Source organism: Ambystoma mexicanum, chromosome 8 (genome assembly GCF_040938575.1).
Source record: "Ambystoma mexicanum isolate Mex_15411 chromosome 8, UKY_AmexF1_1, whole genome shotgun sequence".
Classification (NCBI taxonomy): domain Eukaryota; kingdom Metazoa; phylum Chordata; class Amphibia; order Caudata; family Ambystomatidae; genus Ambystoma; species Ambystoma mexicanum.
In genome coordinates, this window is record NC_090929.1 from 6817975 (window position 1) to 6833925 (window position 15951).

At 50.1% G+C, this 15951-nt stretch overlaps 1 protein-coding gene across 2 annotated transcripts in view; it reads left to right on the forward strand.

Moving 5' to 3' along the window:
- Positions 1–15951, forward strand: part of AK1 (adenylate kinase 1) — a 1026690-nt gene that overhangs the window by 143420 nt on the left and 867319 nt on the right. For both annotated transcript variants that reach the window (XM_069609116.1, XM_069609117.1), the window contains exon 2: positions 8333–8519. In XM_069609116.1, the coding sequence (XP_069465217.1) occupies positions 8333–8519 (187 nt within the window). The remainder of the gene's footprint in view (positions 1–8332; positions 8520–15951) is intronic.

The window sequence follows — 15951 nt, forward strand, 5'->3', positions numbered from 1 at the left end:
GGTATCACCTACACTAATTATGCAGATGATACCCAGATCCTCCTTCCGCTTTCTGGAGATTATGTAAAGGATTTGGCCTTGGTGAATAGGGTTTACATCATCATCCCGGCATGGTTGGCCACTCACGGTCTATGACTGAATGATGATAAAACGGAACTCATCATACTGTGCACCAAAGCTAGCCTAAAGAAACTGAGCCCGGCATACTCATCATTTATAATTGATGGTAATACCATCAGGGTTGGACACGAAGTCAAAACACTGGGCTTTTACTTGGACTCTAATTTCAATTTTAGCAGACAAGTGAACTCACTAGCTTCCTCCACGTCCTATACTTGTAAATTGATCCGGACAGCCAAACCTTTTCTATCCGAGGCTAGTTGTCTGACCCTGGCCAGAGCCCTTATACTCTCCCGCTTGGACTACTGTAACGCCCTCTATCTTGGGTCCTCCAAGGCCGTCACTGGCAAGCTACAAACTCTCCAGAACAACGCACTCAGAGCGGCCTTGGGCATCTCAAGAAGAGACCACATTACAATACATAGCAAGCAACAAAATTGGATTCCCATCATAGACAAAATTTCCTTAAAAACTGCCTCACTAACCCATAAGTCCCTTAACAATGCGGCCCCTACCTATCTGATTAACAGATTTCATAGACTAACATCCATGAGACCGACTAGGATAGCATACAGAGACTGCCTCTCCGTCCCTTCTTACAAACAATCAACTATAGGTGGCAATAGCTTCCCAGTGAAAGCGGCCAAGCTATGGAACTCCCTACCACCCACTCTCAGAATGAACCTACCCTACCAAAACTTCCGCTCAAAGCTGATGTCTTGGCTGAAGACAGCTATCATCTAGGATCTCTTGTCTCCCACCTTCACTCTGGATACACAACTGTTAATTGTACATATGTTTATATTTACAGCTTATTGCTATTATTACTGTGTTCATACTTGTATATATTTTACTGTCTGTAACTAAGTCTTGCAAATTCTTGTATCTGCTGCGCCTTGTTACCCTTGGGCTTTTCGGCGCATTATAAATAATAAACAAACAAACAAACAAACAATGAGCTTCATGATTGCTTTGCTGCTTGCGTTTTATTGCATCTGTACACGTTTAAACTAACTAAGTATCTTCATCAGATCTGTGGCATACGTTTCTTCACCTTGATTCCAAGATGTCACTTATCCTTGATACCTTCTTGATGGTTTATAAATCTTCTGCATCCTCTGGTTTTCTTTATCTCTTCTATGAGTGTCAATTCGATTTTATATGACGTCACAATTCATCTTTGCCTTTTAGTTTCTCTGCTTCTTCAGGAATCTCGTTCAAATGGCCATCATATTGGGCCTCATCACGAGGCTGGCAGCCTCGGAATGAACAGTGCTGGTAAGGGACCAGCACCGTTCATTCCGGGCCGCCACATTACGAGTTTGCTCGCGGGTGGCGGTAGGCACGTCTGGGCCAGACCAGACGTGCATTCCATCACTCGCAAGCAGACCAGGATGCTAACAATGGACCCGTCATTAACGGCTCCGTTGTTAGCATCCTCCCCATTCCCATTGAGCCCTATGGGGGCTCGAATGGGAAAGGGGATGTACCGGGTCTGGGTCCCGAGAAAAGGGAATTACCGGGCCCGCAAGAGTCAGAATGGCCCGGTAATTCCCTTTTTTTCGGGACACAGGGCCTCATTACGACCCAGGCGGTAAGGGTTTTACTGCGGCGTAAACAGCGCCGACCCTTACCGCCTGAGTACGAGGTCCCTTAGCGCCATGGCGGACTTAACACCTGCTTTTAGCAGGTGTTAAAATCCATGGCGCTAAGGGACCATGGAGTTAATTACGCCACCGTAATTTACGGTGGCGTAATTAACGCCTTCCCCACTCCCATTATGCCCTATGGGGCAAAAATGGGAATGGGGAAGGGTAAATGGGGATTGGGGACTTACCGCCCCGCCAAGGTCGGAATGGGGCGGTAAGTCCGCCAACCACCATGGCGTAAACATAGTTTACGCCATGGTGGTAAAGTCATGGCCCAGGCGGTAACTTACCGCCTGGGTCGTAATGAGGCCCACAGACACGAGTTTGGAGGCAGCCATGCCGCTAAGAACGGCATGGCTACCTCCAAACTCGTAATGAGGCCCATTGTCTTGTATGCAGGTATGGTTTCCTTAATGCATAATTTACCTCCCATATTCTCTTAGGTATAGGTATTCTTATGGGTACTGCACAGAGTGCATGCTCCTCTCTTTGTTGGTTTAACTGTTCTGTGCACATCACATACTTTGGTTCATACTTTTGAGGTAATATAGGCGGGGTAGTTGGAGTGGGGGTAGTTGGCTCCTCCTCTACAGCATGTTGCTACATAGACCCTCTGATTGGTTGGCAAGTTTCTCCAACCTTGGACTTTTGCTTCGTTAGAAGCATATAAGCAAAACAAAACTCAGGTGCTGCAAGCGACGTATGACAACTCCCCACTTTCCCAATTAGTCCATTGTATCTCATCAGTGAGGCCCCAAGCCCAGGCTTCTCCTTGTAGTTGACCTCAAAGCCTGCTCTCTGTTCTGGAACATTCAAGGGAGTGTAGGAACACCATTATCTTTGTTTGAGCTTAATGAATAGCCCTTGTAATTGACTTCTGAATCACATGTGAGGAGACTACAAATTTGTCCATCTCGACCTTCTATTTACTACTATTTGATTCAATTGAGCTGGGTGTCATTGCCCTTCTTGGCTTCTGAAGACTTGCTCACGTCATCTTACATAGGTTTTCCGCATCTTTAATTGTCTTATACTTGACTCTTGCAGATGTTTTCTCCTTTGCTTAATCTAAAAGAAATATGTTTTACATACATGGCTTATCCTCTTGACTCCCTTTGTGCCTTGCAATTATTTCTTGAAGTAGCATTCTTTATCCCAGGCCAATAGACTCCTCTTTATTCCTCACACAAAGCAATGTTCCAGCATCTCCTGACTCTGCAGCCCTGGTCTGTCTCAGAGGTGGCTTGATTGGTTTTCATAAAAGTCCAATGTCCATCTTTCCATCATGGCCGCTCTAGCCATGTCATGTTTTCTTCTGCATCAAGCTTCTATATGTATAGTCTACCTTGCGTTTCTGCGTATATACACTTAGTAGGTTACTTTATTTTCTTTGCATACATGATTTCTTCATATCCGATTACATGTTTCTCTCGTTACTCCAGTTACATCTTTATTCTTTGAGTGTTTGCATATCATTTCAGTGAGTCTCAGTTTCTTTCCTCTATGACCTCACTCTCCTCTTGTCAGATTTCACTTATAGCTCTGGGACGTCCAATGGTGTGTGCAGGCATCCTTCCACCCTCTTAGTGCGAGGGTACATTCAATATGGTTGTCTGAGTACATATCGTCTGCCTTGTGTCCGTCTTGGAAGTAGAAGGCTCATGTGTCCCTCTTGCAAGCACTCTGTTTCTTTCTTCCTCTTGAAGGGACCAGATTTCTGTGTCCCTTTTTTCAAAAACCTGATTCCTGTGTTGCTTTTACAGATACTTGATTTCAGCGTGCCTCTTACAGTAAACAGAATCCTGTATCTATCTTGTAATGATCTGATTCATGTTAAACTCTTGCAATCATCAGATTCCAAGCGCCCCCCCTTGCAGACAACAAATTCCTGTGTCCACTTGTAGACACAGATTTCTGGGTCCCCTTTGTCACGATTTATTAGGCAGTCACTCTAAACCTCTTTTCCCTCCCAAGAAAGGTGAGGCGCCACCAAAACGCTTATACAGATTCAACTTTAGTGAGGCCTCCAACCCGTCTCACACCACCCCAATAAATACCCTCTTTTTTGTTTTTTTGTTTATTTAAACCTTTGAAAACAGGAATGAAAGGAGCAAGACAATCCTGTCATTTCATGATCACAATTGCTCGACGTGTGGTCGTGATTCCTGTTATTCCTCATTAGCACCAATGAGCCAGGAACCAGGCCGGGGTATAGTACGAATATATAGTTATTTAAGGTTTGGCAAAGAACAATAACGCAGCCAAAACATCAGCCTCCAACGCGGTGGCACTACACAATATCACAATTTCAAATTACTTTCACCAATTGACTGATTTGTATTTCTAATGAACTTATAGATGCTACAACACACAGGTTGAATTTAAAGACTTTACATCAAAACACACAGAGGATTTCTTGCACATTAACAATTATGAAATTTGAACAACCTCCAGTGATTGCTTGAGTTATCACACTACTCTTCTCTCCCAGCAACCCCCACCACCCAGGCATCAGTTATATATGGGCCCTCATTACAAGTCCGGCGCTGGACCATGGTGCTGTTAGCACCATGGTCCATGCCGGAGTCCGGCATGGCGGATGGCGGAATTACCGCCCCATTCCAAGGTGAGTGGGGCAGTAATTCCCCATTCAACATTTGCCCTTCCCCATTCCCATTTTTGCCCCATAGGGCATAATGGGGATGGGGAAGGCGCTAATTACGGCACCAAGGTCGCTTAGTGCTTTGGACTTTAACGCCTGCAAAAAGCAGGCGTTATAGTGTGAATCAGGCATTAAGGGTTAACGGCGCCAACAGCGCCGTTAAACCCTTAACGCCTGACTTGTAATGAGGGCCATGGCCTCTTAATTTGAAGGCAAGGTACAGGGAGTGGGAATACAGTAGCAAAATTGTGTTGGCTTTTTACTGAAAAGGCAGGGATTTGAAAAATAGTCACAATGAAAACATTGTTTCTGCCTTTTTATTTGGATAAAATGCAGGGCCTTGCGAAAATCGTTTTGGAATGCAAGTAAATAAATGTGAAATTTCGTTTTGAACACTCTACATTCACTTGAATGGCAGTGTTTTAGGTTTTCTTATTTTAGGATTATGGACACCGCCCTTCTGTAAACAAGACAGGGGTTTCAGAAAGAGGGAGTCACCCAAGTACTTTATTATTTATACCGGCTCTAACACACTGGGCATGAACTTTGTTAGTTTCTAACTCTAACAACACTCATCCCATGATTTTCTATATGGGAATGAATTGATTTAGCTTCAATCCAATGCGCTAAGGATCTACACAGCTCCCCCCTGCCCACAATTTAATGGAAAAGATTAAGGCAGGCAATTCCCAACATAATTCAATTTAAATGGATAGGGTGATTTTCTATAGTGGAATTAATTTGAGTTAGATTTAATAAAATGTGCCAAGGGTCTCCCCAGTTCCAGCCACCCTACCTGCTATGCAACATGGAGATTAAGACTGCCAGATCCCCCCCCACACTTTTGTTGAAATTTGGAATAATCTACTTACATAGGAGGCCTTGGTTATGGGGCATCCAGGGAAACAACAGGGCTCCTCTGAGGACAGCACAGATCTGATCAAGGGTAGCACCCAGCACCCAGACTTCCTCTGGCTCCTCAAATGGCAGGCCCAGCTAGCTTCTTGATTTTGCATCTCCGTCTCCCATACAATGTTTAAGGCCTTGGCAGCTCTCCCTGTCTCTCTCCCAGTTGTTCCTTGCAAGAGTCCAGAAGTAGACTACCTCCAGCAATAGCATGGGAAAGTCAAGGAAAAAATCCAAAGTCCAAAGAAAAATCCCAAGAGTCAAAATGTCAAAGAAAGATCCTTCTCAGATTGAAAACTGATCGCTTATAGGGCTGGTGACACGCCATTATTATCATAATTCCCATGCTACGTATTGGCCAGCTCTCTCCCTTCACCTCCCCCAATATGGCCACTGCCTGCTGATAGGACAAGGAGTTGGGAGGTGTGGATGATGGAGGCTGACGGAGGAGAAAGATTCATCATCCCAGAATGACAAGTGGTTTAACTTCCTCAGTGTCCTTAAAATCTAACAACAAGGCAGCTACCCTAATTTTTCAGATAACTGCAGGCACATGTTATATTTGAGTTCTATATTTTATGGCGAGTCGCAAAATACTAATCATATCTCAACTCGCCCTTCCTGGGAGGAGCTGCCATTTTTATCGATTTACCCCTGAGCAAAAATAGTCACAAATCGGCCCCTTCCTGATTCAAACCTTACTTCCATAACCTATCATCACACCAACTTTTCATTCCCAAAATTGTCTTTATAATTCAATGTGTATGCATCACACAGGATTCATATTTACATGATACAGACAGGTCTTCTATCCCCTTTAATATGAGTCCAGGGTGAGCTCACTGGGACATACAATTCTCTTTTAATTAAAGAAGAGATAGACCAATGTTAATCATATGGCAAGGCATCACATGTGTCTCTCAGTTTCACATAGCCCCCACCTATTCCTAACTTTCATTCTCCATCCTCACATGACATGAACATCTGCTTATCAGCGAGGTATGTTTCATGGACAATTTTTGATCATCCATTAATGGCTCTGAAGCCATATCATGAGGTCGAGTCAGCCATGAAAAGGTAATTTCTCTTTACCACTAATGCACAGTTAATGGGGAGACCTGACCTTAAGGGTCATTTCTGCTGGCTGTGTTATCTACAACTCCCACAATTTTTATCTAATTCTCTGTTATTTCTGTGTACTTCTAACTGAACTGGGTCTGCTTTTCCTGGTGGGCCCAGCCCCCATGTCTTAAGTTCATAGTTTCAAAGGCACAGACCTTTCAGTTCAGTTGGGAAAACATCAGCTGCATCCATATTTCAGAAAATACAGCTTTAAATCGATAAGATGTGCTTACATCTAACATTTTAGCATTATATCTGGGCATTTTGTTTGAACTACAATCTTTCTTGACATATGGTTTGGACAGATATAAGGTCACTTTAGGTATTATTCACACACAGGCCACAGTTACATGGAAAATCCAACAAGTGGGCATTTCCATTTGAATGTCAGTTTATTTGTGAAAAGTGTCGTTCTCCGAAATATGTCACTTGGCTTCACTTTTTAAATGCAAGGCACAAGTCCTCCTTGGTATTTTTCACATGTTTAGCATTTCAATGTATATGTTCCCATGTGTACTGCTGCAGTTTTTAATCTGTCAAAAATTGCCTTTTCCCAGTTTATACAAAGTCAGCATCTGTAGCACCACGTGTTATTTCCCATTCATTGGGCATATCCAGCAGTTTAAGCTCTCATGTAGATTCCCCTTCACTTGCGCTCCTGTCCATTTTTGTGGAGTTGGCTAGGCCCACTTCTTTCCATTTCACTAGGCCTTATGTCGGAAATCACTGTTTTGTGCTGGCTTTTATATTTCAATGGGACACCACATTAGCCAGCTTCACTCTCACACTAGGGGCCTACATGGCCTCTCCAGCACTGTCACTCTGGGGCTGTCTTTTCACCCCACACTCTATGAAGCATCATATTTCTGTATCCTTCTCGAAAGCAAAGATTGCCTTTGTCCCTCCTGCAAGCACCCACGTTGTCTGACCCTCTTGCAGTCATCAGATTCCTGAATCCTTCTTGCAACCGGTTCTTGTGTCCCTCTTGCAAGCCTCACATTCTTGTGTCGCCCTTGCACTCATCAGAATCCTGTGTCCCCCTTGCGCTCATCAGAATCCTGTGTCCCCCTTGCACTCATCAGATTCCTGTGTCACTCTTGTAAACATCAGATTCCTGTTTACCTTTTGTCGTCATCAAATGTGCATTACAGTCAGTAGATCCTGTGTCTCTTTTGCAAGAATCACATTCCTGCATCCACTTTCAAGCGTAAGATTACCGTATCCTTGTGTAAGCATGAGATTCCCGTGTCCCACTTTGAAGCGCCCGTTTCCTGTGTCCCTCCTACACGCATCAGATTTATGCACCCCACAAACAGACGTCAGATTCCTGTATCCCTCTGGCAGACACTGATTCCTGTGTCCCTCCTGCACGCATCAGATTCATGCACCCCACTCACAGACGTCAGATTCCTGTATCCCTCTGGCAGACACTGATTCCTGTGTCCCTCCTGCACGCATCAGATTCATGCACCCCACTCAAAGACGTCAGATTCCGTATCCCACTAGCAGACACTGATTCCTGTATTCCTCCTGCATGCATCAGATTCATGCACCCCACTCACAGACGTCATATTCCCGTATACCTCTAGCAGACACTGATTCCTGTACCCCTCCTGCACGCATCAGATTCATGCACCCCACTCACAGATGTCAGAATCCCGTATCCCTCTGGCAGACACTGATTCCTGTGTCCCTCCTGCACGCATCAGATTCATGCACCCCACTCACAGATGTCAGATTCCCGTATCCCTCTGGCAGACACTGATTCCTGTGTCCCTCCTGCATGCATCAGATTCCTGTGTTTCCTCTTGCTGACCTTTTCCCCTGACCTATTCTCTCTCTCTCTCTCTCTCTCTCTCTCTCTGTCTCTCAGAGCATGCTTACAGGCCTTATGTATCACCGGCCTGAAGACCCCCTTGGGTACCTGGAGAGCTGCTTGCACAGGGCCCGGAGCCTGGGTGGTCCTGAAACGGTGCAATGGGACACATTCATCGCCCAGGAGTCACGAACCTTGCCACCTATCCATGGTGGGCATAGCAGGAAACCTGTGTACTGGACCGGTGAGTATCCCTGTGGGGAATGGGGGGTCTGCCAATGTACTCACAGAATGATCTTTGATCTCTCTGATTGCCTGGATAGAAAACCAGGCGTCACTTACCAGAGAGTGAAGTGCAGTTCTAGAACTACTCTCAAACTGCTGCAAAACGGAACCAGGCCCAGAACCAGGCCCCTCTGCCAGTGAAGCAATAGAGAAGCAGGATTCACCCCCAGAGTGCGGAAGAGGGAACATGACCCTCAGCCCTAGGGCACAGCAAAAGAGGAGCAGGACCAGCCCTCATCCCGTGTGCAAACGGAGCCAGGCCCAGAACCAGGCCCTCCCCAGCACAGCAAAAAAAAAGCAGCCTACACTCTCAGAATGCAAAAGGCAATGGCCACTATTGGCTCCCATAGGTGGGTGCTGTTTCCCAGACAGGATTAGACCCCCCCACACACAGGATGGGAAGAGAGAAACAGGTCACCTCCCCAGTGATGGAAAATAGGACAGGGTCCCACTGCCACAACCCAGGAAAACTGGACAAAACCTCAGTCTTATGCAGGGTCGGCCTAGGGCATAAAATTGTCTCAGGTACCATTGAAAAAGCGCCCCACAGTTGCAAAATGCAATTCCTTCCTTTTGCGACACTGTTTGAGTAGTACCCAAGGGGGAGGTTTTGGATAAAATCTGATGCAAATTGTACATTTTAAAGAGGATTTATTCAGCAACGCTTGTGAAAACGATTACTCGCATAGTAAAAAGTAACTCATCAAACTGGCCCACATTGGCCAAAAAGGTGGCCCACACCAGCATTTTGTGTTTTTGGTTCGTGCATTGCCCTATTGTCCTATAGGCCAATCCAATCCTGGTCTTATGGGCCTGTCCGAGCCTGGTTTTATGTGGTTATAGGCCAGTCCGAGCCTGGTTTTATGGGGTGGGAGAAGAGCAAACATCCCTGAGACAACTCTCAGTGTGCGGACAGGGAACCTGTGCTTTTCCTCAGTGAGGAAAGAGGGGGCTAGGATACAGGTCAGGATTACAAACCCCCTACCAGTGGATGACGAGTGGTGAAGTCCCCCCCCCCGCCCTCTCAGTGAATGACGAGTGGTGAAGAACGTTTCGAAAAATCACATACAAGAAGCAAGGGTGCAGAGGCCTACCAGGAAATGTTCAGAGTTCCCTATAGACAAGTCCTACCCTGCCCTGCCCAGGGTGCAGAGGCCCACCAGGAAATCCTCAGAGTACCATATAGGCCAGCCCTGCCCTGCCCAGGCTGCAGAGGCCCACCAGGAAATCTCCAGAGTTCCCTATAGGCCAGCCCTGCCCAGGCTGCAGAGTCCCACCAGGAAATCTGGAGAGTTCTCTATAGGCCAGTACTGCCCTGCCCAGGGTGCAGACGCCCACCAGGATATCTGCAGAGTTCCCTATAGGCCAGTCCTACCCTGCCCAGGGTGCAGACGCCCACCAGGATATCGGCAGAGTTCCCTATAGGCCAGTCCTGACCTGCGAGGGCCTAGAAGCCAATCAAGAAATCTGCAGAGTTCCCTATAGCCCAGTCCTGCCCTGGGGATCCTGTCTGATTAAAAATACCTAAATCGTTGACTTTGCCAATGCTTCTCTTTGATGAAATAAGAAAAGATTGGGGGGTAATTCATAGAAATCGGTGCACAAGTGGCGCACGCGGCTGGTGCACAGTGAGCACGTGCGGCAGTCTGCGCCAGCCGCTGTGCGCCAAAACCCATTTCAGCGCACAGCGTATTCATGGATTTTAACATCCATAACCAGCCGTGGTGCAGAGTGGCTCAGCGACCCTGCAGCCATGCCAGTTACGCCCCCAACCCCGCCCCGTGCGCCATAAACATCACACAAATCCAGTACATGGCGCTAGGCAATTGGACCAGCATGCAGCCCCCCAACCACGACAACACATATAAAACTGCCCGCGCACCCCTCAGAATACACGTACCCCTCTCGCGCTAGCGAAATCGCGTGTAAAACTACCCGCGCACCCCTCAGAATACACGTACCCCTCTCGCGCCTAATGAAAACGCGTGTAAAACTCCCCGCGCACCCCTCCGAATACACATACCCCACTCGCGCCAGGTAAATTGCATGGAAAAAGTCCCCCCTGTGGTGTGGGCTGCCTGTGGGGCATGGCCAGGGTGGATGGGCTGCCTGTGGGGCATGGGGAGGGTGGATGGGCAGGGCCTCATTACGACCCAGGCGGTAAGTTACCGCCTGGGCCGTGACTTTACCACCATGGCGTAAACTACGTTTACGCCATGGTGGTTGGCGGACTTACCGCCCCATTCCGACCTTGGCGGGGCGGTAAGTCCCCAATCCCCATTTACCCTTCCCCATTCCCATTTTTGCCCCATAGGGCATAATGGGAGTGGGGAAGGTGTTAATTACGCCACCGTAAATTACGGTGGCGTAATTAACTCCATGGTCCCTTAGCGCCATGGATTTTAACACCTGCTAAAAGCAGGTGTTAAATCCGCCATGGCGCTAAGGGACCTCGTACTCAGGCGGTAAGGGTCGGCGCTGTTTACGCCGTCGTAAAACCCTTACCGCCTGAGTCGTAATGAGGCCCGCAGTCTGCTCGAATTTCGGGGGTGCGCGGGAAGTTTCACATGCGATAGGCCCTGTGCGAGCGGGACACGTGCATATGGGGGTACGCAGGGAGTCTCACACGCGATAGGCCCTGTGCGAGCGGGGTACGTGTATTTGGGGGGTACGCGGGGAGTTTCACACATGATATGGCCTGTGCGAGCGGGGTACGTGTATTTGGGAGGTACGCGTGGAGTTTCACACGCGATAGGGCCTGTGCGAGTGGGGTACGCGTATTTAGGGGATACGCGTGGAGTTTCACACGTGATAGGGCCTGTGCGAGCGGGGTACGTGTATTTGGGGATACGCGGGGAGTTTCACACGTGATAGGGCCTGTGCGAGGGGTATGTGTATTTGGGAGGTACGCATGGAGTTTCACCTGCGATAGGGCCTGTGCGAGCAGAGTACTTGTATTTGGGGGGTACGCATGGAGTTTCACACGCGATAGGGCCTGTGCGAGCGGGGTACGTGTATTTGGGGGGTACGCGGGGAGTTTCACACGCGATATGGCCTGTGCGAGTGGGGTACGTGTATTTGGGGGTAAGCGGGGTGTTTCACACGCGATTTGCCATCGTGGGCCCACCCGGGAGTGCGATTTCCCCCCTCCCCAAGCCCTGCAGGCCGCCCACACCACAGGGGACTACCCTACAACCCTCATCATGCCCTGCAGGCAGCCCACATGGCACCATGCACTTGTGAGCACCCTTGTGAGCCCCGACTCATGCCCCCCCACCCATCCACCCACCCAGCAGTGACGCGCACCTGTCAGCAGGCCCTGACTCATGTCCCCCTGCACCCCCACCCACCCAGCAGTGACGGGCACCTGCCAGCAGGCCCCGACTCATGACCCCCCACCCACTCAACCACCCAGCAGTGACGGGCACCTGCCAGCAGCCCCCGACTCATGTCCCCCTGCACCCCCACCCACCCAGCAGTGACAGGCACCTGCCAGCAGGCTCTGACTCATGTCCCCTGCACCCCCACCCACCCAGCAGTAACGGGCACCTGCCAACAGGCCCCGATTCATGTCCCCTCACCCACTCACCCACCCAGCTGTGACGGGCACCTGCCAGCAGGCCCCGACTCATGTCCCCCCACCCACTAACCCACCCAGCAGTTACGGGAACCTGCCAGCAGGCCCCGACTCATGCCCCCCCACCCACTCACCCGGCAGTGACGGGCACCTGCCAGCAGGCCCCGAATCATGTCCCCCTGCACCCCCACCCACTCAGCAGTGACGGGCACCTGCCAGCAGGCCCTGACTCATGTCCCCTGCACCCCCACCCACCCAGCAGTAACGGGCACCTGCCAACAGGCCCCGATTCATGTCCCCCCACCCACTCACCCACCCAGCAGTGACAGGCACCTGCCAGCAGGCCCCGACTCATGTCCCCCCAACAGGTCATCAAGATCCACACTCATGGCCCTTATGGCCACCCAAATCCCACCCCACGCCACCCCAGTCCAAACACCCAAACAAGTATTCCATCCACTCAACATTGAAATCCCCATGTCATGATAGATACCAAATAACAAGTATGCACATCAATACATGTCTGTCAGACACACACAATGGGGGCACGTGGATGAGAAAACCCACATCGTGACATGCATGAAACCAATGAGAGAATGCCACACAAATTAAGTATGAAATCAAAATGTATTAAATACAAAATCAACGGAATGAAAGAAAATCACACAAGAAAAATATAATAAACAAAAGGCTGGATGTCCAAATTGAATGAAAAATATATGAATGCAGAATCCAAATGAATCCAAATGAAAATGGCTCCAAAGGGTTCGTCCATCAAACCAAATCCAAAGGTAAAAAATAAGAAAACCATTGGAAAAAAAAGGCAATGAAGTAGAAACCAGTCCTGAACTATATACAATGTAAAGGTCCAGGGTCCATGAGCCCAACAATCCAAAGGAAACCTACATAAAACCCTACCTAAGAAATAACTATATACAAAAAGGTGGGCATAGTCCATGCGCCCCAAATGAAAGAAAAATAGAAAGGAAACCTAACACGAATGAACTATATACAATGGCGGCGGGCAAGTCCTACGGCTCACTTGTTGATTTCCCGGGCAAGGGCATCATCGAACTCCTGTTCAAAGTCCTGGAGGCGGGCCTGTTCCCTGGCCCCGAGGTCTCGCAGGGATAATGCCATGTCCACCTCCAACTACCTGCGAATTTCCTCGAGGCACTCGGCCTGCGTCAGCGCCCTGCGCATGGAGTTCTCCGCCCTGACCATAGTGAGCCATGCCTCTTCCGCCCGCCGCCTCTCCGCATCTATTTGCTGGCCCAACCGCTGCCACACAGAAGACACTCCCAATCCAGGGTCCTCCTGCCCTCAGGCCGATGCCTGCCCCTCTGATGTTGAGGGCCCCGAGCCATCATCGCTCCCACCTTGAGCCTGCTGCTGCCGTGCAGGTGCCCTGCCTGTTGATACCTGCACGTCCTCCTCCTGCTGGGGTCCAGTTGTTGGGGTGGTCACCCCTGCTGGACCTCCGACTCCCAACTGTGGCAGGGTTGTGTCCTCCACCAGCCTGGCCACTGGGTCAGAGGCAGCTCCACAGGGTGGCCAGGTGATACTTGGCCCGGAAGATGGCACGGAGGACGACTGGTGCATAGGGGGTGCAGTTGAGAAGGGGGTCGGCAAAAGGTCCAGCACACGGAGAAACCCAGCACCGGTGATCCCTCCTAGCCAGTAGACGCGGTCAACGAGGCATCTGAAATAACGTGCAGCGTCCTCACGAGAACCCTGCACGTTATCCCGGATGCCAAGTTGACGCAACGCCACCCCAGCCAGGACAGACTCAACACGGTCCCGGATTGCCACGTCCTCAGGGAGAGGAAGGCCAGTTGTTGTTAGCAGATCCCCTCCCTGATGACGGGTCTGGAATAAGGCATCCCTGCTGGTGCGGGATAATGCAGTCACGAGATCGGGGACAGGATTACACACAGGCACCTCCACGGCTGCCTGTGCTGCCTCCTGTCCCTGCCCCTGGACTGCACGACTAGCACCAGTGGAATCCCCCCTCCAGACCCCGTGTGTGGCCCTTCCATGGCCTCCTCCTCAACCAAACCCTCCACCAACCTGGATGACTCGGTGCCATCTTCCTTCATAGGCCCCTGTGGGGTCTCAGCTGCCCCTTCTGCTGCCGAGGAGTCCACCTCCGACCTCCGCCTCTTGGACCTTCCCTCGGCAGCTGCGGCCACGGACACGGCACCAGACTCCTCACTCCCCAATGAGATGACAACCTCGGAGGGGAGCTGGGCCTTGCATCTCCGGCTGGCGGTGGGATCCCTGCCGCTGTGCTCCACAGCACCGTCTCCGCCCTCTTCATCAGTTGACGCTGCAGACAGGGAGAGACAGAACACAGGCATCAGGGCACTGTACAATGGTCTGATATATGCATGACAGTTGCACATGAGTGGCAGTGTCAAACTTCACAGATGGCATCACACTCCCCAACACTCATATCATTTGACCCCACACACATGTGCAAATTAACAGGAATGATGCAGTAGGCAGCACCACCCATGCACACACAACAGCATGAACATCCGAAGGTCAGCCTGACGTCACAAGCAACACGGGGAGTGCCAAACACATGCACACACGCCACCAGACATACATGCATCTGTACATCTCCACCACCTGTCGCAGCAAAATCATTGGCATCCATGTCACATCTGTCAATCCGCCTCCTACATGTCGGTGTCACATGCATCCATGGTGTATCACAGTGGCACACATGTCAAATACACACACACACACATGTACATTGTGCACATACATGAAGGTGGAACCAGCACCCATGTGTCACACCACAACCATGCCACAGTACATACACATCATTTTAAACATGTGTGTACCGACACATGCATTTGGGCACCATGCATTTGAACATGTACACCATTGATGTGCCTCACACATGACCGGACTCACATGCGGCAGGCTCATGTCCCTGTACATACACATCCATACATGAGCCTTCCAAGACATATGTCCAACCTGCACACTCCTGGCACACCTCAACATGCACTGCGTCCAATCAGTACACATGGACACTTACCGCTCGACTCCGGACGGGTATGCCTCTCAAGGACCTGGAGGTGGAGCGCTGGGCGTATATGTTCCAGGACCCTCATCTGGTTGTCGGCAAGGCAGACCCAGCACCCCATAGCATCTGCTGCCTTCAAGAGGCGCCGGGCCTTGCTGAGGGTCTTGGACCCTGAAGTCCTCCCAGCGCTTCTGGATGTGTTGCATGTCACGGGCTGCCATCCGCTCCACGTTGATGGCAACCACAATGTCCTTCCAGATCCTCTTCTGTCCTTCATTGTCAGCGCGTGCACATCCAAACAGTTCATCATAATGCCCCAGGACTTGCTCCACCAGGATGCCAACTTCATTGGCACTGAAGCTGGCAGCCCTCTGCCTCTCTACTGGGGGGTTGCCAATGGTGCCAGATGGTGTTGTGTCGGACATGGCAACCCCCGAGGCAGGTGTGGGTGGGCAACTGGGTCCTGGGGCTGGGCTGTGGAGCGATGGAATACCAGTCGGGAGTCTTCTGTTCCAGCAGGGGCGGTCACAGCACCTGGACCCCTGCAGATGGCTGATGTGCAGGCACCAAATAGCAGGGCACGTGGCCAGCAGGAAGGCAGACAGCAGCAGATGGCCGGTGGGAGCGTGCTCGGAGCTCTGTGGGGCAGGAAAATGGCCTTCTGGGCAGGGGCGTGGTCTTCCATGTGTTGTTGCGTGGCCAGCTTGATACAGAGTGATTTGGCACATGAAAAAGCTGCACGTCAGCGTATAATTCGAGGAAAGGCCCTTAGCG